This window comes from Semicossyphus pulcher, unplaced genomic scaffold (assembly GCF_022749685.1).
Source record: "Semicossyphus pulcher isolate SPU_LCO1_2020_fin unplaced genomic scaffold, fSemPul1.0.p SCAF_20, whole genome shotgun sequence".
In the NCBI taxonomy this organism is placed as follows: domain Eukaryota; kingdom Metazoa; phylum Chordata; class Actinopteri; order Labriformes; family Labridae; genus Semicossyphus; species Semicossyphus pulcher.
The window spans coordinates 9,138,103-9,161,246 of NW_027211694.1; the positions used below are offsets into that span (position 1 = coordinate 9,138,103).

Below are 23,144 nucleotides of genomic sequence, written 5' to 3' on the forward strand. Positions count from 1 at the left end.
AACAAGCTAGCTAATATTAGCTTAAATTTTCAATACAAAAAAAATCCTAAATTATGTAATATTGCAGCTTCAAATCTAAGCCTTTCCAAAGGCTATGTCTTGTTTATCCCCCTCAGTGTTTATGCTATGCTAAGCTAAGCTAACTACCTGCTGATGGAAGGTTTTACTCTACAGATATAAGAATTGAGAGACTTCTTATCTAACCCTCTTTTAGAAGTTTCGAACACATGCAATTAATCTCTCAAGGCTAATGTATCTTAGCATTGCGAGGTAGCTACAGTCAGATTAATGAAGAATGGCAAGGAAGTGCTGTTATAATTTAAACTGAGCACACGTTCTTGCTGTAGCAACAGCTAACAGAAGATTGAGGTGTCCCTGGTAAAATAACTAAACATGGTAGCTGACCTGCTGCTCCAGCTTGTGCTACGTTAGCTAACATTAATACTCCATCATCATTTCCTGTGTCTCTCCACTTCGTCTTAGTTAAACACCCCTAATGTAGCAAAAAACACACATTAACCCCCTCGTTTCACGCCCTAGATCCACCTCTCAGCCAATCACCCACTACGATGAAAACCACCGCAAAACAACACACATAAACGCTGCATTTTAATATAATATGCAACAGCTAATACATATTCATTAAGGTACATAAAAAACACATTTGTAGTTAGCTTTGCCACTTGAAGACCAACACAATATGACAAATCACAGCATAAATAATATGTAAATTAAAAAGGGTTAAGTGTGTGTTTGCTCTGCAGACTCTTCTCTGTATATTGATGAATGGTTGGTTCCTTAGTATGCACTGTGTATTGATTATTGCAATTACGCACTATTACGGTTCTATTATCCGCACTGACTGTCTTTAATTACACCAGAGAGCAAGAGGATGAGCGAGGGAGGAGAGAGAGAGAGAGAGAGAGAGAGAGAGAGAGAGAGAATGCAGATAGATAGATGAAGCGAGACACTGCACCCAACTAATTAAAACAGAAACTTTTTGTTTCAGCAAGTTGACAAGGAATGAATCTGGCAGGGAATTAATCTGTCCGCTGGGAACACAGTGAGGAGTTATACACACACACACACACACAAGCACACGTATATATAGGGAGGTGCAGTGCAGAGTGCCGTTGCCATAGTTACGGAGTGTGGCGCCACATCATGCGGCAGAGTTAATGCAGAGGTGTGCGTGGTGTGTGTGTCTCCCTCTCTTATTTAAGCTTTCATTATATCAACACCCTGACCTATTCCTACATCCTCTACAAAAGCACAGAGAGGGAAAGGTTGCTGAGATAAATTCAGAGGGTTTCGGTTGAAATCACTGCATGTTTATTATTGGTAACAGCTTCCGATCTGCATTATCATTAATGCTGAAGGTGGGTGATGACACAAGCACTTCAAGCCAAGGCCAAAAAAAAGTATTCCTATGGGTGCTTATAACCTTTACTGCATAGAATTTGAAGTACAGACGTATTATGAGCAATAAAATGTATGTATAAAGTTGAGAAATTGAACATGCAATCAGCATTACAAATGTCATATGTCATAAATCGCACAAAGTTCTAAGTTTACCAAAAGTTTTCATATTGAAATGAGTCACTGAAGTAAAAAAGAAGTAGGACTGAAGTACCTTGAAACTGTATGAAAGCACATAACTTAAGTTAATGTACTTTCCACCACTGTTAGAAAGTCACAGAACTAATCAAATACAAGGATAAAGTTATATAAGAGCAAGTTGTAGAGTCACATGAAGGTCAGTGCTGCACCAAGTCATCCATGCTGCTCCAACATACAGTGCTTGCAGCAAAAGTCTGCTACTCAAAACAGCAAATGCAGCACGAACCAAACGCACATGGGACCTGTCTGTTCTCATTGTCCTTTACCTAACTAACCTCACTGTTCACGGAGCTGCACGAAAAGAATTACTAATAACGCAAGCTCAAAAATATACCATTTCTCAATGTCAAGCACTGTGAATTCACTGTTCTCTGTGCTTTTATTCTGTAGTATGTATGCCAAAGACTTCATTAAGGATGGAGATTATCATTTCATCTCTGCAGGACGGATTTGAATGCTTGAGCCTGAAATGAGCAGGTGTGTCCCTGCTCCTCCCTCGCACTGTGCGCCCCGCATGTCACCCATTTACAGCTGCGTCTGTAACATATTATTGTACTTTCACAGACTGTTTTCCGAGTCCATTCTCTGCCTCATAACCCTCCCTCTCTCCTCCCGTCTTTTCACAAGGAGCTTTTAAAAAGGAAAACCCACAATAAGTGAAACTAGCTATAACTGCTGGCCCTGTATCTAGTAACAAATCACTGTGGCTGTAAAAGCAGGGGTGTAATTGAAAGGTGTTTAAAATACTGTGGCAGCTCATAAGGTTCAATAATAGCTTGGTCCACCTGGCCAGAAGGCCTGGAGTAAGGAAAAAAAGGGCAGGGACAGACAAGAAGTCACTTTTCAACATACTACTTTAAAACCACATAAGATAAATGCACACACAGCTCATATGCTGGGTATGCAAAGGCAAAAGTGGGTTACGTCAGTACTGTTTGTGTGTGATGTCAGAACTGGGTCAGATTTTGATGTGACATCATTACTTCTGTCTTTGAATCGTAACACACAGCAGAGGAGAAGCAGTACAGACTTTGTGGGTAGCGCAGAAACATGCTAGGCCTATGTACAGAGTGTAAAATGTTAGACTGGCACAGTATAGTACGCTGTAGTATAATATTGTATAGCATGATGTAGTAGTATGTATGGGACTCTATCTTAGTTTTGATATAGTGAGGTATAGTAGATAATTTATACCATGGTCCAGACGAATATTTCATTCTGATTGGATGCAGTATGTCAGTTAATGTAAAGTTCCCTTTAGCGTGGTATAGAATAGGTTGGTAAAGTATTGTTTAGTATAATATAGTGTAGTGTAGTACTTTGTTTTAAGCATAGTAAGCCAAAGACACATCTTTTTGATCAGGCTTTTAACTTGGAGTAATTTTATAGCCTTGTTCTATGTTTTTATTGTTTTTAACTATAGTCTTTTGTCTGGTATTTATTCTGTCCAATCTTTACTGAATTTAATTAAATTTTTTAATGTATTAATTGTATCTTTTGATTGCATTTTAATAATCTTTTATTCTATTTTTATTTCCTGTTTTATCGACTGCTGTCAATTTCGTTTTTTTTTATCTACTGTCTGTTAGACAGGGCTGCATGCTTTGTGTGTGAAAGGTGCGATATAAATAAAGCTGAGATGAGTTAAATAATAAAGTATAATAGTGTATACTTCCATATAATATCGTACAGATAAGTGCAGTCAAATATATGAACATATTGTATATTTAACCCTCTATGGTACGATGTTGCCTCTAGGCAACATACCCATTTTTGGCCTTTTACACTCACACAATACATCCCCAGTTACGATGCAATACTTTGAAAAAGAGCTAGGACCATAAGGAACCAATAGCACTCTTTGAATTTGTCACATGACTCTTTGAATCCCTTTTTTGCAGACTTTCTCACTAGGATCAACTCAGCCATTTCACTCCACAAAAATGGTCTGAAAATGTCTTTTCCTGGCCTTTTTCAGTCTGGAAAAAAAATTATTCACAATAATAGATGAGTAAAGCTTAATTTCTAATAGTTTAATGTACTATATTTGCTAAATAAGTAATGGAAACTTGTTCAAATGCAAATGTTGCCTTGAGGCAACACCGTACCATTATGGATTCACCATGACCTTTTAGTATTGTGTATTTAGGTGTATATACTGTTTGTATATACTGTTCAAAAGCATACCAGTCATAATAATTTCCTTTTTATCTCTACAATTTAACCTAGATAAATTTGATGTAGTAAAGTAAAGTTCAGGCTATTACTGCACACTGTAGGCTATAGTCTACTATTACAGAGAACTTTTTGAGGTTTTTTTGCAGAGCACAAGCTTATATTTATTATATTTCTTTATACACAGGAGACTGACAGACACTGAAGAAATTGAAAACAAGCATTCAAATGGCATGCATTGTAACCTGTTGAGGCTACTGAGTATTTTCCATGTGTTTTTAAATACATTTTGTTCAAATTTGAAACAAAAACTCTTTTTTCATTACTTACCATTATGGTACAGTGTTGCCTCAAGGCAACGCACCCCAAAAAGTACCCCTCAAAAAATGTTTTCTTGAAAACTTCTTCAGATTATGTTTATTTGGTCTATTTTATGACAAAAAAACACTCCAAAATGTTTTTCCCAACTGGCATCATAATGCGTACCATAGAGGGTTAAGTACTATAAAATATATTTAGAACTATATAGTATAGTTTAGTACAGTTTATTACAGCGTTGCACCCTATAGTATGGTATAATACAGTTTAAAATGGTAGCGTATATCTCAGTGTAGTATAGTACAGATAAGTATAGTGTACTATGGTGCTATAGTAGTTGTAATAGATGTCTGAATAGTATTGTTTAGTATAGTATAGTACATACTAGTACAGTGTTGTGCTATAAAGTCTAATATTCTACCACATAGTATAATCGCTGTGGTACAATATACTATAGTAAATCACAGTCTGAGATAATGTCATGAGATATATTAAGGTACAGTACAGTTAAATATGGCATTGCACCCTATAGGATGGTATGATATAGTTTAAAATACTGCAGTACCACATATCTCAGTATAGTACCAATAAGTATAGTATAGTACTCTATAGTAGTGTAAAATACTTGTCTGAATAGTATTGTTTAGTATAGTACATGCTATTACAGTGTAGTGGTACCAGGTTTAATATTGTACCATAAAGTATGCTGTGCTACAATATACTACAGTAAATACAGTTTGAGATCATGTCGTGACATATAGTAAGGCATGTCACATATGTCAGTTAAATACAGTGTAGTGTAGAGCCATGTAGTTTAATATAGAACATTTCCATGTACTACCAAACAGTACAGTATAGTTAGTTCTAAAATCCCAATACGTAGAAGTTAATGAAGACAATGATGCATAAGTTTGCTTGGTAGATTTAAACCTCATAGTCCTGCTGCGTTATTTCAATCATCTGTTAATCTATTTAAGACCACATGCTTCAGTATCAGGACCAAAGGTCGTATCCGATCGGTGAGTGAAACCCATGTAATACTATTGCTGATTTATTTTATTAAATCTTATTTCTGTTTTGTCTTACAACATCCTCTCTGGAATGAAAAAAACATAAATATTATTGCTTGTTTCCTTCCACTGTTCAAATATCATAAACAATTAATTCATAACACGTGAGCTGTGTGAAATGTTTTTCTGCATATGTCCCATAACAACCCTTTCCTGCACACATAAATCTTAAAAGCAAGCAAGTCTTTATGTCTCCAAGAAAATGTGTTCTGCTTTTCTCTTTGGTGAAAAGTGTTGCTGTCTGGAGGAGTTATGTCTAGATCAAAGTGTGTGACATGTTTATTTTTCTGCTGCTGGTGAAGTGAGGGAAGACGAGTGGTTCAGCAGAGTGTGGTGTTTTGCAGACGATTATTGTATGCCGCTTAAACTTTCTTTGTTATGGGTTTGGTTTATGACGCATAGAAAGCAGCAGAGAGAGCGAAATACAGCTGTTTGTTGTTTTCTCCAGCGAAACATTTGCGAACAATGAACCACAAAGACAAAGACAGTAACAGATGCAGACGAATTAAAAATAGATTGACAAGCAGAGACACAGGCATGTATGAATTGAGAGAGAAGTTCCCAGGCACTCATCGTTTCATCTGTGCCTTGTGTTATACTTTTGAAAACCTCATAATACACATAGCTGTATCTAGTGTAAAATGAATGCACAGGAAGACAACATGCAAGTCCATGATAAGCTACAGTATGGGGCGCAGACTGCTGTGTAAGTAGGTTAGACCCCAGGGGCCCTAAAGACACTGTCTGGTTTCAAACTGCCAAAGAATTATGACAGCGTTGCAACATCTGCTGCCTGAGGAAGACAGACAGTGACGGATGGCCAGGTGTGTTAAGCGTGTGTGTGTATGTAGAAGCCCTGCATTCACATACAGTACAGCACAGGAAGCAGAACATGCATACTGTATGTGCACATGCAGCCACAAGCAGGCTGGCTGTTTAATAAGCAATGCGCACATCTATGACAGATGACAATTTCAATTTTACAATGAATCAAAAATGAACGCTGTTAAAAATTCACAAGTGTACGGGAGCTGCACAAACTGACAAAAACACACCAACTTGTTTGTGATGCCTCGCTGTTTAATACCTGTCAACAACTTCCATATGAATCCATTTCCAGTTGAATAAATAATCCCATCAGAGGAGATAAAGATTAATGATGTATTTATCATCCAATGACAAGTGTTCCATGCTGCGCATAAAAGATCAGCATCTAGATGTCAATAGCAAATCCTATTTGATGAGATTACTGAACAGTAGGAAATATAATAACACTTGACTGTCAGGGAAATTAATGCCGCATTCATAAAACATAACGTGACGCGCATTCTTTCACTGACATTAAGATGAACAGATACTACGTTTAGTCACCAATCTAAACATATCACTGCATTACTTTATCTATCATGACTGAAAGACACGCTCGTCAATCAGTGTGTAAGCCTGGATCAGAATGTGTGTCAACGACGCCCGGCGCGCTAGTCGCTCTCCAGAGAGGAAAAGCTTTGCCTGTAATTACACTGAAGTCACCTCATATATGGCTATTAATGCCATCACTTGTCAGGTAGATAGTATATAATAAAAGATCCAGACGTGTTGTAACAAGAATAACAGATCACAGGAAACAGCACGGGCTGACAGTGATATCTAATCTAAATAGTGTTTGCATAACATCACAGCCTGTGTAGTTTGTGGTAATATAGCGTCACACGTGTTTTTGTGGTTGATTATCTTTTGCAGGAGTTTTTTAAGGACAATCTTGTCATTTAAGTTACATACTTTTACCTCTTTCTTATTGACTGTTTTTTTCTTCTTTATCTTTCTAATGTAAACAACACACCCTAAAGACTATAAAGCTATCCCTCCTTGTCTGCATCGCCGCCCTCTTCGATTGCTGGTCTGGGTGAAGCAGCCGGGCTGGGTGCTGCAGGGGTCTTGCGCCCAGTGGGAATCGGAGGCAGGATGGACTTGACGTTGGATCCGGGGCGTCTGTCAGTTGAGGGGGACATGACAGCAGCTAGCTGATCTGTGCCGGGACCGGGTTCTTCAGGAGATTGACCTGATGGACGTGGTATGAAACAGGGATATTTATTCGAAGGAATCAAAGATTAGGTTAAATTTCAACACATTTTTAAAACAAAAGCCAGCTTGATTATTTAAAAATATAGTTTGTATAAGTTAAATCTTTTTCACTGGCATCTAGCTGCTCAAACACGTTCTCCCTTTTCTTGCTGTAAAATAATAATGAAAATAAAAACATATTAATAACCTTTGGGTGTTTCCAAGGTGCGTCCAAGGACAGAGATATCTTGCGGCTCCACCAAGGCGGACAAGGCCCCGGCCGAACTGGGCACAGACAGCGCTGAACTAGCACGCGACTCATCCGAGCTGCTTGTGAAAGGAGCAAAAGAAGGGATGGAAGAAAAGACAAAAAGCAGAGGGTGAGGGAAAAAGAGACAGCCAAGAAGGGAAAGGGAAGGTAAAAGTTCATGTAGGGAGAGGTGCAATGTGTGCCGGGAAACAAAAATTAGGTTGAGGAAGGGACACAAGGGGGACGAGAGAGAAAACACCAGAAAGTAGAGAAAAGCAGAACCTGATTTGCAGCATCGGAAATGGGGATATGGACAGATTTACTGACCACATACAAAGATAGGAAACTACGCAACAATCCTATCAGAGCAATACAAAAGGATCCTCTGTTACAGTATATGAGAAAGACGCACACAAGTTAAGACACATCCCTATTAAGAGCTCTGTAGACAGATGTCTGGAATCCTCTATAGAAATACTGCAGGGCTGAGTAATGCTGACATACCATACTGGGGGCATTTATCGCTGACAGAACTTGTAGTTTTGGTGACACTTGCATTCTGAGAACATGAACCCAAGGGCAACAAATGAAACCTGCCGGAACATGTTCGGTATCTCTGCGTGTATCTTAAAGGTCCTCTTCTGTTCAAGTAATTAAATTAATATGATGCTAATTTGTACATGAGAGATAAAGCTGCGAAACACACACACGTATAATGTCAATGTCTGATTGATTCACTCCATATTTGTGCAGATAGCTTGTTTATTGAGCTGAGGGGAGTCAGAATTAAATCAGAATTTATGAGCGAGTTTATTTGGGTGTACGCAAGTGTGTGTTTGCATGTGTGTGTTCAGATCTGTTCCCACATGGATTGTAAAAGATGATCTCTATAAAAGTGAACATGTGTTGTGAAAACAAGCCTAGGGAGCAATAATACACCTCAAAGGGTAATTTCCTGCCTCTAAATCTTCAGCTTTAGATTTTTTTTTTTATAAACCCAGAGTCTCTTTTTTAATATCTCACCTCAGCATAAACAGAGTGCTATTATTATTGATTTAGAAACCATATGAGGATTGAAATCTTATGCAACTTTGAAGTAGGTAAGTGAATCTGTTATTCTCGTACAGTAACATCTGGCCTTGCTTGTGCAGCGTTCCTGCACCACTTTAAGAGTCAAATTCAATACTTTTTAAGACTTTTTCAAGACCTCAACAAATATATATATATTTTTTTGGCTTTTTGCCTTTTATTCATAGGACAGCCGAAGAGAGACAGGAAATGTGGGGAGCAGAGAGTGGGGGATGACTTGCACCAAATGGATCGGCAGACAGGGAGTCGAACCTGTGATCAGTGCAACGAGGAATGTAGCCTCTATACATGGGGCGCCTGCTCTACCAACCAAGCCAAACCAGCTCCCCGACAACAAATATATTTTAAGACCCAGGGATCGCTGCAAGTATTTATGCTTAAAATATGTTCACATTTTAGAAAATGTAATGAATATTTTCCTCTTTAATGACGCATTCGTTCACTGACCGCAACCCATCAGATATTAATTTGAATGTTACATCTTATTACCTGGACTGGGATATGCATAATCCACAGATCACAAATACACATAAAAACACCCACAAACAAACATGTACTGAGATCAAGTTGTGCTCTTTTCTTGGGAAGTGTGAACTTTCAGGTCTGCTACCTGCAAACAACACAGGCATAGCCCAACTACCACTTGCTGCTGTTGCGTACTGGTGCTGTTTTTGGGATCTACAGTGGGATTCAAACAGCTGTCGCCCCCATGGTCCCGAATGAAAATGTTGTCATTTCTAGCTCGTGCCAACAACCTCCAAAACCTCCCTCCTTCAAACTAGGGATAGACCGATTATCGGTCTATCCGATATTCGGCATTTTGACGCATATCGGCAACGGCCTTTTTTTTTAATCCGACGGCCGATAAGAGATCAATTTAAAACTGGGTTATTTTGGCTCTAATGCAGCCATGCCTCTCTGTCTGCAGTCACTACTCTGTCTCCAGCATTGTTCCACCCATAGCACTGATTGGTTACACGCAGAGCCATGGCACGGGTAACAGCCAATCAGCAGTGAAAGCTGTGCATGCAGAGTGCTCACACACACGGCGGAGAGGAGAAAAAGTGAATTTCTTTGCAAATTTTATTTAACTTTGTTTTATTTACTTTATAAAACTTCAGGAAGTTATTTATTTATTTATTAAAATTTTCAGTTAACTTTATAAGAGATGCTGCTGACCCTGGGAACTCCCTGCGCTTTTTGTTTGTTTGTTTAATAAACATATGCTTAAAGGCATTTAAACAAAGTTAAGTGTTGGACTTTGTATTATTCAAAACTTTGACGCCAATATTTTCACTTTTACTGCAAATGAATATCGGCTCCAAATATCGGTTATCGGCCTCCTTGACTACTAATTATCGGTATCGGCCCTGAAAAAACCATATCGGTCTATCTCTACTTCAAACCATTTTTTGTTAAACCTGCATCTTGACATCTTAACTCATCTGTATGTTGCCACAAATCACGACTGACAACAAGATGATGTGACGCAGCCAACATACCGTAAACACGTAAAGCTTGACACACTGTCTGAGACATTACGGTAACTTATATTGCTTCTATATGCTTTGGTATGGTCATGTTAGGGCACTGCGTGACTATTTTCCCATCAGCCTTAAACGCACCATCTGCAAATTTAATACCTACAGAAAATTGACAGACAATTTAAGACAATTAATTAATTTTGTCATCATGTATCCGGTGCATGTGTGTATTCTTACCTGCTGTCCTCACTTAAACGTGTACCAGGCTCCTGATTCTGCAGGGACGATGGGGCTGTTTGAGGAGAGCTGATAAAGAGGACTAAATTCAATCATACTTCTTCATGAGCATAAATCATGTAGAAAAGCAATTTCACACTCGGATTTGGTGCAGCAGTACCCGGAGTGAGTACCACCACACAAGCACATCGTATTAACAAACAGTTAGAGGCTATTAATTTGGACACCTGCCACTTCACCCGCAAGGTCAACAATGACCCAAAACAAACCATCAAATCGCAGTTAGGACGAGTGCACAAATTAAATCAATTTGGGCCAGCAGAGAGCGGCCCACTTGAAATTAAGTACTGGAGAGCAGTGGAGTGTGTGCTACTTATAACAAACCTTTTGAAGAGCTGGCTGTAGACCCCTGGACTCTTCCCTACGATAGCCTCTCTCACCAGCTGCTCTCGCCTCCTGATGGAAGCTAGCTCCTGCAGAGGAAGGAGATGGAAAGAAGAAGGAAGGCAGAGGAAGTGGGGGAAGTGAGAGGAAGGTGAAAAACAGCAGAGAAGTTGATGCAGAGAGGGAGAGAGGAGAAGGGGGTTTAAAAGGGGAGAGATGTGGGATAGAGCCAATCTTGACAGGAGGATTAACTCCCCCCCAAAACAGTCTAGAGACCTATTTAACATTCACTTACAGGTTTCAATACAAATAAATTAATCATCGAACATCTTGTAACTCACAGCGGGGCTCTTCTGCGGGCTGAGCTCTGCCTGGATCTTGGTGAAAAAGTTCCTGTAAGACGAACATGAGAGTTCAAGAGCCGTGGCAGAGTGTGACGTGAGTGTGCCTGGTCTGGACTTCGACAGTGATGAGGATGGCTTCTCTGCTGGCCCATGACCTGAGAGAGGAAGAGACAGATACTACATTGTGTTCAACTTGATGTAAAGGTTCCAACATACATACAGATACAAGGGTATGTGCATGCAAACACGGATCAATCCATCCATTTTCTATACTGCTTTTCCTGTTCAGGTTTACAGGGGGGCTGGAGCCTATCCCAGCTGTCATTGGGCGAGAGGCGGGGTACACCCAACACAGGGCTGACACAAATACCCCTTTCCTACCTAATTTTAGCGTTTTGACACGGGTTTTTTCAGACCCGGGAAATCCTGCGTCACCGTGAGGGTTAGTAAACAGTGAAGATGATGGGTCTATATTGTCTGTTTATTAAACTCGGCGCGACAAATTTGGAACAATGTTCAAGCGCTGCTCGGACGGAGAGGGGCAGAATTTGTAGCTGAGATGACGAGGAGATTAGCGGGTTGACGCAGGTTTTGTGGTCCCATCAATGCCGATCGGTGCCAAGGAGATAATTACCCGGGGCTACTGCAGAGTCATTTGACCCGGGTCTGAAAGCCAATTGTAACCTTTCCTATAAGCAAAAAAGGTGGATGTTAGCGCGGGTTCAGGGGTTTTTTGACCAGTGGGAAAACAGCTATAGAGACAGACAACCTTTCACGCTCATACCCACGGGCAATTTAGAGCCACCTATGAACCAAATGAGCATGTCTTTGGCCCATGCACGCACAGTGAGAACATGCAAACTCCACACAGAAAGGCCCACTTAGTCTGAACCGGGAACCTTCTAGCTGGGGGGCGACAGCGCTAACAACTGCACCACAGTGCAGCCTGCAAACAAGGATACAATATGTATATGCGGATATTAAATATAAGCATGAAAACAGATAAGCAGACATTATTTTTATATTTAGATGCTACAAATCAGATTGATGGCTGCATTAACGGAGCAATCCACACGTCTTGTAATGCAAAGTTGAGGGACAGTCTTAATTTCTTAGTGATGCTCCATTAGTAGGTTTTTAAGATTTAAAGGCGAAGTATGTAATTTCTGCCCCTTAGGGTCTCTCAATCAAAATAACAGTGATAGATGGGGTTTAATGAGGTTTGGATCATGGGAATTGTTGTCTTCGATTTTAAACAACAGAGTGTTGTGGTTTTATTTTTACTTTCTGTCTCCTTAAATTGACTTTGACTTAAAAAAATGGTGGCTTGCCCCTTTAAATAAAAATAGTACTAATAAGAAAGGAAAACTGAGTAAGGTGAAGTTGACAAACAAACAAAGACACACCTGCTGAGGCGTTGTCAGGGGATGCTCTGTTGTTGTTTTCTCTGTCTTCCTGCTCCTCCAGCAACAGGTACTCCTTCACTACCTGCTTCAGTGACTGATGGGCTTCTTCGCAGTCATCTACTCACACATCCGGGGGCAGGAACGCACACAGACACACAAAAAGAATCTGGTTTCAAGCAGAGCCAATGCGTCTCCCATCAAACAGTGATGAATCAAAGATATGGGGATGATGACCTTAGTGTAATGATGTGCTAGCTAGCAGTGCATAAAAGTGATGAGGTTCTGCACTCCCTGTATGTTCATCTCATTAAGGAAACAGCGAACATGTCTGAGTGCTTTCATGAGGGAATGATAAACAGAGCTATTCTGCGGATACGTGCCCTTAATACATGTGGTAATTGGATTGAAAGTGTAGTGTATGGATTTTAGAGAAGTGTGTTAATTCATCTGAGGCTATCGCAGTGACACTAGCGCTAAGACGGGGTATGGAGGGGGTATTTTTCGCTCTGTGAGGCGCTGCAATGACAAACTGCCTTTGAAGCGACTTTCACAGCTCTTTCTTCCAAACATCACATCCAAAGGTTGACGAAGTGCAAAAGAAAAAAATGCCTCCCTTGGGAACGATTTAAGTGTTTTCTTGGCTGTAAATAGATTTTTGTCTCAAATTAATTGTGCATATTTATAATTACACTTTGTACTGCAATTAAGCTCTCAATGACTAATAGTAGAATTGATCTGATTAGCCACTAGAGGATATTAAATTACCGTTATTATCCTCTGTATTGCACACTTAAATTAACAAGTACAACATCAAACAACATGAATGAATACTTTCCATTTCATTACAATAAACACTTCAGACACAGAGTGCTTCCTCGCCGTACCACTGGGGATAACGTTGTCGAAGAATCCTGGTCGCTGCCTGTTGGTTTTGGCATACAGCTCTATACGTGACACCGCCGTGTCAATCTGTGCTTGGGTGTAGAGGTCACGGCTTTTCAGCTGGTCCATGTACTTCTCCACTTTGGTGGGGATGAGCAGGATGTATCGAGGCTCAAAGTAGCTGTTTTTCAGACTGAATACTCCCTGCAGTGATAAACGTTTGCAGTTGTGTTAGAATGAAGGGTTTTATAACTTTGAATGCTTTCTGAGCTGATTCACACTGTGCTGTAGAGACTTGGGAGATGACTACCAAACAACTTCAATCCAGCACACTCGGCTACATATACTGGTACAAGCAATTTACTCTTTCATATGGTATGATCTCTCATTGTCGCATCCTGAATCCCTGAAAGCATTTCTCATCTCAATAAAGCACACAGGAAGCTTCAATCTCTGCCCCATGGGTTGGATGGAAATAGTTTGCATTTGCAACATAGCAAAACAAATACAGCAGCTGTTTCATGTAACAGTTTAATATTTGCTGGATTGTCAGATTTACTATTGGTTGGTGGACGAGACCACAGAAAGAAAATTTGACTGTGTATAAAGATGGACGACATTACAGCCCCCTAAAAGTGAAGCCAAAACATTTCGAACGCCCCCTGCTGACTGGCTGCAGTATAGGTCATAAAGCCCGCCTCCTCCATGTTAACAGATGGGACATGAGTCAAACTATAATAGCAAAATACATGTCAAATACATTTTTCTCAAACATGCTTTCTGTCTTCATAGTTAGTTCTGTTATTTTTAGTTATTTTAATAAGTTATTTGATGCTGTAAAAAGGATGATTGACAGCTCTGTTGACAAATATGGCTGCTGCAGCCGATCTGTTCTGGATTAGCAGAGTAGAGGAGGATCGGCGAGAGGAGACGTAATCACTACAGTCATTGAAGTTTCCATATCTGTGAACGTCTGCTTCAGACCAACACAAGAAGCTGTTCTGCTGTTAAACACGCCGATGCGCGGGATTCCTTGCTGGGTTTTTTCCAGTAGGTGTGTTTTGGTTAGTGGAAGTGGCTATGGCGGCTCCACCTGCCGATCTCGACTGTGCAATTCTGGCTCCAATGACGTCTCCAGCGCAAGATGACAGCGCCCATCAAGGGGGATATTATGGCTTCAATTTCGTACAATGAGAGCAGATGGAGACGCGTCGTCCACCTATATATACAGTCATTGGTATCAACATACAGTTACATATAGTTTAGAGTGTACTAGATACTTTATATGTGCAGTATATTCCTAAGCTGCTCTCTATTGTGTCAGTCATCTGACTTTAATGACCACATATGGTATGTGTCTGCTTTATGCACTCTCAGACAGTTTTCCATACGCACCTCGAGCTCCATATGCACACAGCAGGCGAGTCCTTCTCTGGCTACATCCTCTATGGCGTCTCTGGTCAGACCGTACCTGTGACCCCCGTACTGCATGCTCTGGATAAACTTACCCTAAAAGAGGATTTCAAGTTAAGCAGTTTATTACCCCACTACTTATCATGTTGCCACGGTTACGAGCAGCAGTTATCTTCAAAAGTGGACATAAGACTTGACGTACATACGCAACCCGAGCATGTTCTGACAAGATTAACAACCGACGGTGTGTGCCCACCTGTGAACTGAACTGTTGACCTGGTGGTAAATACAAAAAAATCTGTCTCTTTGTTACTTCTCACACATTGACCCTTGACCTTCTGTCTGCCGGCTTTGGGGGGCGGTTATATTGGAGCAGCATAATTTATAACCCTCAAAAAGCTTAGAGCCAAATCAGTCGGTGACATCACTAAAAGAAGCTAATTTACTCTTTGGTCTGTTTGTTAGTTTGGGAAGTTTATAACTGCATACAATTACACAAACTACAGGATTTAATAATCATAATTATAATAATAAATCAGAGAAAACTCATTAAGTTAAAAGGGAATTTAACCTCCCTTGAACCTTCCTAAATAGGTAACTGACAAGCACTCAAACATTCAATTACAAAGACAACACTATGGAGGCCAAACTACATACAAAGGTGGATGCTATTCAGACAAAATTGCACAGCAGGCGTTCCTTGTGTTTACAACACACTAAGGAGTATAGTAAGTACCAAGGACTGCTGATTGGGGTTAATTTTGAATAGTCAACACAAGAGGGTTTGAGAGGTTATGATTGCATAGTTATTGAAAAGCCCATCTGAGGGACAAAGGAGTGAAGGGGAAGAGGGCAGCTGACACATGAGAGCAGGACGGGTAGAAACAAAAGAATAAAGGGCGAAGGAGAGGAATGGAAAAATCAAGAAGAGTGAGGAACGGGTTGTAAAGATAACCTGAACCACTTCCTCTGTTGGAGTAGACAAAAGGCATAAATTCCAGCATCAAAGCCTTGCCCTGTGTAAATCACTACATGACCCAGACCTCTATCCATCATCCTCCACCACTCTTACATAACAGGCAGCTTGACAGGACGGACAAGATGGAAAACAAATGTGTCCAAGGCCTCCGACCTCAGCGTCCATTTTTCTGACTAGAAGAAAACTGGAGGTCCATTCATCAAATAATTTTGTTATCTCTAAAGCATTTGAGCAAAAACTAATGTAATGTAATGAATGAGATGCTTTTGTTTTTGATTAGGACAAATAGAAACTGATCATGGGAATAAAATCAGAGCCTGGCAGTGGCAAAAATAGAGCATTCTTTATTGAGTTTTAACCAATGTCTTCAAACTGATGATGTTAAACCCCTCTGTGTCCTTGCGAGTTGTCACCCACCACCAAAGTAAAATGTAATTAATGTAGCCATTATACCTTATTGAACAAGATCAGTTCAGCTGAATGTGTCTTTGTTTAATGAAATAGCCACTTAAAGTTAAATCAATTAAAACTTATTATCCCAAGAGCTCATTATTGCCAATTCGTTAAATTAATCTTGAAGGAGGGCACTAAAAAAAGTCAAGTATTGAAAACCCAGTATTAGGGATGGCAACGAATATTCGAATATATAACCGAATTGTAATAAAAAAACGGATATTCGGTTATTAAAATTAATATTCAACGTGAAAAAATATCAGCACTACTGCGGCTGTCTCGCGTGTTCTCGTATGTCATCGCGCGCACTCTCTTTGTTACAGAGCATCTTTAAATGCACACGTCACTTTATACTACGATATGTTAATAATGAACTTTAGTGTAGCTGAAACAAGCTAATACAACAACCGTGTGGCGTGTGGTAATAATGGCGGAGAATTCAAATCCTAGCCTGGCCGGGGAGAGAGAGACTCTCACCCCCAGCATAACAGACAGGTATAGGTATGTTGATTTATTTAAAAGACACATTTTTAAATAAATATACCTGTCACAGCACAGCTCGCTCGGAGTGTCCATTCTACTGTAACCTAATCATTTTATTTGTTTATTTTGCAAGGTGTAGGAAGCCTATGTTGATCTTTTAAAAGGCATGTTTATGTTTAATATTTAATCTATTTTTTTAGAAGGAATAATCAAACGTCATTTTTGGCTAATTATGACAGCACAAGGCAGGCTTATTACTCCTCTGTTACGTTCCGTCTTCTATGTAGAACGCACGGAGGCGGAATGGTGGGGCGAAGTCGTTTCGCCTCGGTGCCGGCATCGGAGGTAGTAACAGAGGCCGTCTGTGTAAACTGCAGAGACGGCAGGTGTGTGTGCACGTGCTGTTTGTTTACACCTCGCGCACGTTTTGCTCCCGCAAGGCCGCAACGCTATTTAAAAATAGCTGGGGCGGCTTAACGCCAGAACGCTATTTAAAAACACACAGTGGGGTGGCTTAACGCCGGCGTTGCTTGGTCTAATATAAAATGACAAAGGTGGCATGTGAACGGAGCTTCGTTACGGCGCTGAGGCGGAACCGCAGTGTAAAAAAGGCTGAAGTGGATATGATTATTCTGAAGGCAAAAGTCAAAATAACCTTGAAACACAGATGTTGTTCTCATGTAATGACGCCAAGGGTTTGTGCTGTACATAAAAAGCTAAATGGTAAGCTAATAAGCTAACGTACCATATGAATCATGTTCTGAAAATCTTCCTCACTGACGAAATGGTAATCAATGCCATTCTCCTCTCCAATGTAGGGCCCCCTTGTGGTGTGACAGGTTCTGTTGAAACAGACACAAAGTAGAGAAAGCTTCAGTCTGGAGAATTCATTCATAGCTAACCCAGCCTTATAACTTATGAGGTCAAAGGATGCGGAACACCTCAGATCTAAAAGCACTAAAAAGGATCAGTAGGGGGGATATGAGGCAGTACACGATCCCTGGGTTTCTGGAAAGTTTCAGACAGTTAAACCATACATCCAGATGAAACTTTTAGCTCTTTTGCTCCCACATCTAAAGAGTAGGTTTCAAACTTACTATCATAATTGCAGGCCTTATGCACATTATATTAGAAAAGATACTGGTCAGTGTAATTGATCCTCCTCTTCATGACGAGATCCCCTTGTGCCTGAACTACAGTAAGGAATAAGAGACAAAATTCTAATCCTTATTCCGTGCATAAATGTATTCTGAAGCTGCGCCAAAGCTAATATGAGTCTTCACCAGTCTGAGTTTGACAAACTGACTGGGTATTTTCCAAAGTTTCCGTGCCGAGGCGCAGCGGAGGGATAAGATCCTTTTGGCAGGATCTTCCAGACAAACATTCGGCAATAATTTCACATGTGACAACCAAGACGAGGACTCCAACAACTTGCTTTGGCTAGCTCAGACTGCTAAAGCCTCGTATGGGCTTTGGCTATGCTGAAGAATTGATTCTGGCAAGGAAAAAGAAGTTTGAATTTTGTTCCTGATTTGTTACACAAGAGATGGTTCAGAAACAGGACTGGAAAATTGAATAACAGCAACCAATGACCACCTAATGCATGTTTAACAATTGTATCATGTAAAGTTACAGTTTTAATTTACAGAATTTTGCAGGTATAGTTATCTAGTTCTACCTCTGTGACATGTGCTTAATGAAACTGACCCATAGGCAAAGTATTCGCTGAACTCCGTACACAGTCTGTGGGCCAGCTCTCTCTTCCCACAGCCTTGAGGACCAGTCAGAACCAGCATAGGGTATGGAGAGTCTGCACTGGGCAAAGTGCTGCTTGGAGACATAAATACACACAAATACAAATAGGTTTCTGATAAACTTAAACTTTACAGGTATATTTCCTCTCAACGAACCAGAGCAGGACCGCTTAGCTCCGCCTACCCTCTCTGGGAGACCAACCACTGCTGGGTGATGGAAAATGCGTGCAAGTTTGTCCATGAAAGTCGCACCAGACACCCAGTCCATAACACTGCACCATTATGTTACCTCATTCGGCGATAGTGACTTTACAGCCATTTATTTAAATCAAAACTTTGAGGTTATATCTTTAAAGGAAATGAATACATTTATCCTAACTCTTTACATAGTTTTGTACCAACCTGTCGTAGAGCACCTGGGGCTGCATCAGCTGATACACCAAGTGGGTCATGTGGTCCTTGGCTGCCACCACATCCAAAGGAGGGTCATACTTGTTTACTGATGACACCTGGGATTTAAAATGAGTAATCAAGTGTCATATACTGGACATAATATATTACCCAGGGAAATTATGATTATGATGGTGGAATTTTGATTGGTGGCTTTTTAAAAAAGGGAACTAGTAAAACACCCTGACTAAATATGGAGTTCAGGCATGTTGAGACATGTCTTAATTGTTAAATTGCAACATTCCTCTGGTCATGAAATTACAAAATGATTTATAATATTGTTTATTGATACCTTTTCTTCAGCAGTGACTTTTTCTTGGTCCAGCATAGTCAGATGTTGAAGGAGGAAAACAACTGCCAGTCTGTAATCCGGTTGCTCCTACCATTAACATTCACACAGCTTATTTTACAAAGAAATAAAGATTAATCTTCACATGCTTTTTGGAGTTATTTTAAGTACAGTGATGCACATTAAATACATGCTCTTATAGAAGAATGCTTTGCTCAGTAAAAGGTTGGCTTACCTGCACAGGGTTTCCCAGCAGGTTGAGTTCCCTCAACAGGAAAAGATCATGAATGTGTTTGCACTCCTGAATTTCACTAACCTGAAAGAACATTTTTATCACATAAATATGCTTAATCACCTGTAAGAGTTCGGCTGACATTTTTGTGCTGTTAACTAATTCTTTCTGAAGGTTCTCTCAGATCAATACCAGGTTTTTCTCCACATTGATTGAGCCCAGCAGGTGGAGATTCTGGAGGCCAGACAGGCTGGTGATGCGGTTCACAGACAGGTCAAGAACCTGCAGACTCTTCAGGCTCTCCAACCCTTCAATCCTCTCCAGCTGGTTCCCCCCCTGGACACAGACAGGATAGAGGACACTTTTGAAGAGACAAGTACGTGATTTTCATGAATATGCATGATAACATAGGAGGCTTCAAAATCACAGCTCTACTTAACATACAGTCAATGATTCCCACTAATAAATATTGAGGACATGCCATGGTCGCTCCGCAGGATGCCTGATCCTTCTTTCCCCTCAGTGCTGCGCTGAGTGGCAGCTCTGCCTTTCTCTGCTACATCCTGACAGGTGAGCACTGACAGCTAAACAGCTGGCGAGGTGCTAGCACAGCACGCTAACCAACTAAAGAACCAGACCTGGGCCCTCATCCTTTGTCAGGGTCCCCAGCCTGCTTCTCACTTCATTCCTCCGACTAAAATTGCTATCCATCCGTCTGGCCACACCTCAGCCTGCTCTTGCCAAACATGTTGCCTGGCAGAGGGCTGCTGTCAGCGGGGGTGGGTGACTGCGCCGGTCCCCCGAAGCTCCAGGTCGATGCTGTGATGGGCTGTGAAACAGGCTGGCTGACAGGGCTGTGCTGTTTAGGGAGGCAGCATGTGTGGAAGAGGGGTCAGGGACGGGATGAGATGGATGTTGGATGGACAAGGTATGTGTGAGCGTGTGAGCGTGTGTGCGTGTGCTGAAATTGGTCCAGGCTCACTCAAACACCAGCAGCTGGTCCCAAAGCAGAGCAACAGACAGGGGCAGACACGGCCAGACCGATGGCTGCTGACAATGAGGAAACACTGATAAAGGACAGAATACGCATGTGTGCACACACACACACACACAGAGGCAGAAAGAGAGAGCAAAAGATAGAGAGAAGGCCTGCTGTTGGACCATATGGTGATTCTCGAACAGGGGGCCAAGGTTTTACTGATTATAAAAATGCAGCCAAAAACAGAGACATAAAGAGAAAGAAAGAGGGGAGAGAATAGAGAGACAGACTGAAAGAGGTGAAATTTATTATTTAAGAGGTAAAAGAAGAACAACTCCAAAATAACTGTGCGTTTCGAAGCAAGGCAACAAAGGAAGGGCAACAACATCATGAGAAGCAATGACATGTAAGTGGTAGTTCTGCTGCCAAGCCTTGGCGAAGAAAGGCAAATTAGATTTTTGTTTTAAAATCAATACTTGTTAGTCTGTCCTGAGTGAACTTTATGTGTGCGAATGTGCACTCTGTGTATAGAGCAGGACCTACCAGGCAGAGCTGTGTGAGAGGCAGACTGTCCAGGCCGCTGATCCTTGAAATCTTGTTGTGCGCCAGGCTGAGATGGGTGAGCTTGCAACATCGCTCAAGACCACTGATCTCACTAAAACAGTTGTCTAAGAGTGGGCGTGTTAAGGATAAACAATGGGAAATGCAATTGAACATATTGTTAATAAATATACTTTCATATATATATAGGTAAGTCTTAATGTCTCCCAATAAGGATACAGTCCAGATCCAGTTTAGTAAGAGATGAATAGGCTGACAAATCCTTCATTTTCATCATTCGGTTGTGGGAGAGATTGACTTCCTGAAAAAAAAAGCAGAACACTATTACCCAAAGTCATCAAAGCCTGAATAAATTCTTCGACTAAATCCATAGAGTATGTGAAAGAAATTTCAATTCGCTCAAGTTCACTGTCATTCAAGGGCAGTTAATGCCTTGTAAGCATATTCAAAGTACTACAGATGGGCTATGGAAATCCAGGGCCTATCTAGAGGGAATAGCACAAGAGATTGGAGCCCAAGCCAACAATCAAATTTGGTCTTATTATGTCAGTTCAAGGTCCTGTGTTACCTTTAGATTCTTGGGGGGCTGGAATCCAAAGAAGTCGGGTATTTCATTGTGAGACGCATCCAGGATGACGAGGTAGGGCATGTGGCTCACACAGGATAAATCTAAACATTGAGAAAAGTTAGAGAAATTCATCAAAGAATAAAAACAGCAAAAAGAAGAATACAATGTTGTGAATAGATGATATCTTCATGACAACTTTCTAGTTGTTGGTGTAGATAAAAAGCAGGTCTGTAAAAGGTAAAAGGATGCTGAATTTATAAGGAAAAAGTCACCTTTAATTTTGTTGTGTGGCAGTTCCAGCTTCTGAAGATAGGCATAGTTGCATAAAACGGAGATGTCACTGAGATTGCGACTCTAGAGAAGAGAAAGAAAAACACTATTAAACTTAATTTATGTCAAAACTAAACTGCAAAGAGATCTTTTGACATAACAACGTGACAACAACATGACGCAATGTGTTGTATCATATCAAGGATGTGTCAAGGATTGCTTTATCTTCATGAATAAGGCAGTCAACATAATTGACAGCCATATACATTTTCGTACAAATGAAGGTTAGTGGCTTACAGGCAGGGAGAGGTGGTGGTATGAGTGTTGCAGCCCAGTGCTGAAGCGTCCAAGGTGAGACATAGTGCTGGACACCACCTCAGCAGTTAAAACACCATCCTTCTGTAAACATTTAAGACAATACAATTTAATATTTTAATGAGAATGGTGAGGCCAGCATGTGTAGCCCTTGGGTAATGTACTTAAGCAGTAAAGGGGCATCCCTGCAATAATAATGCAAAAATTTAATATACTGCATAGGGCACTATAAGCATCAAACAGGTGCTCACAGCTTCACAGGACACATGCACATAATAATGCAGTACACAGAACAGATAATGCTTAAAAGGCATGCACACCACTCTAATTGCTCTCAATGCGGCTATCTCAAATAGCAAATAATCAACCATTTGACCTTGCTGTGTTGTTTTACTTTCCCAGACCTCTTGAACAAGGTTACCTGCTTTACCTGTTGCATAACGGAACAAACATGGAGGTTTATTCAAACTGCTCCACTGACATGAAGACGCTCTGCCTTTTCTACGCCAGTTTGGCAAAATGTCAAGTATTTACACTAACTTATATTTTTGTCATTATGAAAACCATAAAATGATAGAAACGAGCAAAAAAAAAACAGTTCTCAAAAATGCATATAGCTCATAAAGTTTATGCAGCTTAGCTATCGTACTTCTTACCTCCATGGCGTTGTTGTCTTGTGGTTCATCACAGCCTGGAACCTCAGCAGAGGCAGCGTCATTCAGGGACCCTGGGGAGCAGCAGCTAGGCGACGCTGAGGAAAACCGTTGACTCGTCGTTTCCTTCATTATTTCATGATTGAAACTTGGCGAAGTGCGACCACAGAAGGACAGAGAAGTAATAAAAATTAAAACTTTGTCATGAAAAATAGTCAGAATATCCGTGTTTCAGCAACCAAATAAGTCTCCTCACACGAAGCGAACACCTACGTCGCTAGGCAACGCTGGGACAAGTGAGGTGAAAGGCATTGTGGGTAATGTAGTATACTTGCTCCCAAACCAAAAGTAGCTCGCTTAGTTTGTTGAGACAGTTTCCAACGGTTATAACGGAGAAAGGGAAAACTTACAACTCTTAAAAGTAT

The 23,144-nt window shown here is 40.7% G+C and overlaps 1 protein-coding gene across 1 annotated transcript; it reads right to left on the bottom strand.

Moving 5' to 3' along the window:
- Positions 1 to 6,973: 6,973 nt before the first annotated feature.
- lrguk (leucine-rich repeats and guanylate kinase domain containing) lies at positions 6,974 to 22,851 on the bottom strand. Its single transcript, XM_069671576.1, has 20 exons — positions 22,723 to 22,851; positions 22,049 to 22,150; positions 21,754 to 21,835; positions 21,482 to 21,582; positions 21,133 to 21,214; positions 20,896 to 21,020; positions 19,566 to 19,709; positions 19,377 to 19,457; positions 19,145 to 19,231; positions 18,805 to 18,911; positions 18,356 to 18,478; positions 17,394 to 17,490; positions 14,716 to 14,829; positions 13,326 to 13,524; positions 12,439 to 12,558; positions 11,030 to 11,187; positions 10,689 to 10,777; positions 10,305 to 10,373; positions 7,453 to 7,571; positions 6,974 to 7,242 (listed from the first exon to the last, which is right to left on the bottom strand). The coding sequence occupies exons 1-20, from the start codon at positions 22,849 to 22,851 to the stop codon at positions 7,040 to 7,042; spliced, it is 2,331 nt and encodes a 776-aa protein (XP_069527677.1). The 3' UTR covers positions 6,974 to 7,039.
- Positions 22,852 to 23,144: the final 293 nt, after the last annotated feature.

Coding starts and splice junctions, on each gene's coding strand:
- lrguk (XM_069671576.1), bottom strand. CDS start 22,851: ATGAAGGAAACGACGAGTCAACGGTTTTCCTCAGCGTCGCCTAGCTGC. Junction 17,491..18,355: donor AGCGAATACTTTGCCTATGG/GTCAGTTTCATT, acceptor CTGTTTCAACAG/AACCTGTCACACCACAAGGG. Junction 11,188..12,438: donor CCCTGACAACGCCTCAGCAG/GTGTGTCTTTGT, acceptor TTCCTCTCTCAG/GTCATGGGCCAGCAGAGAAG.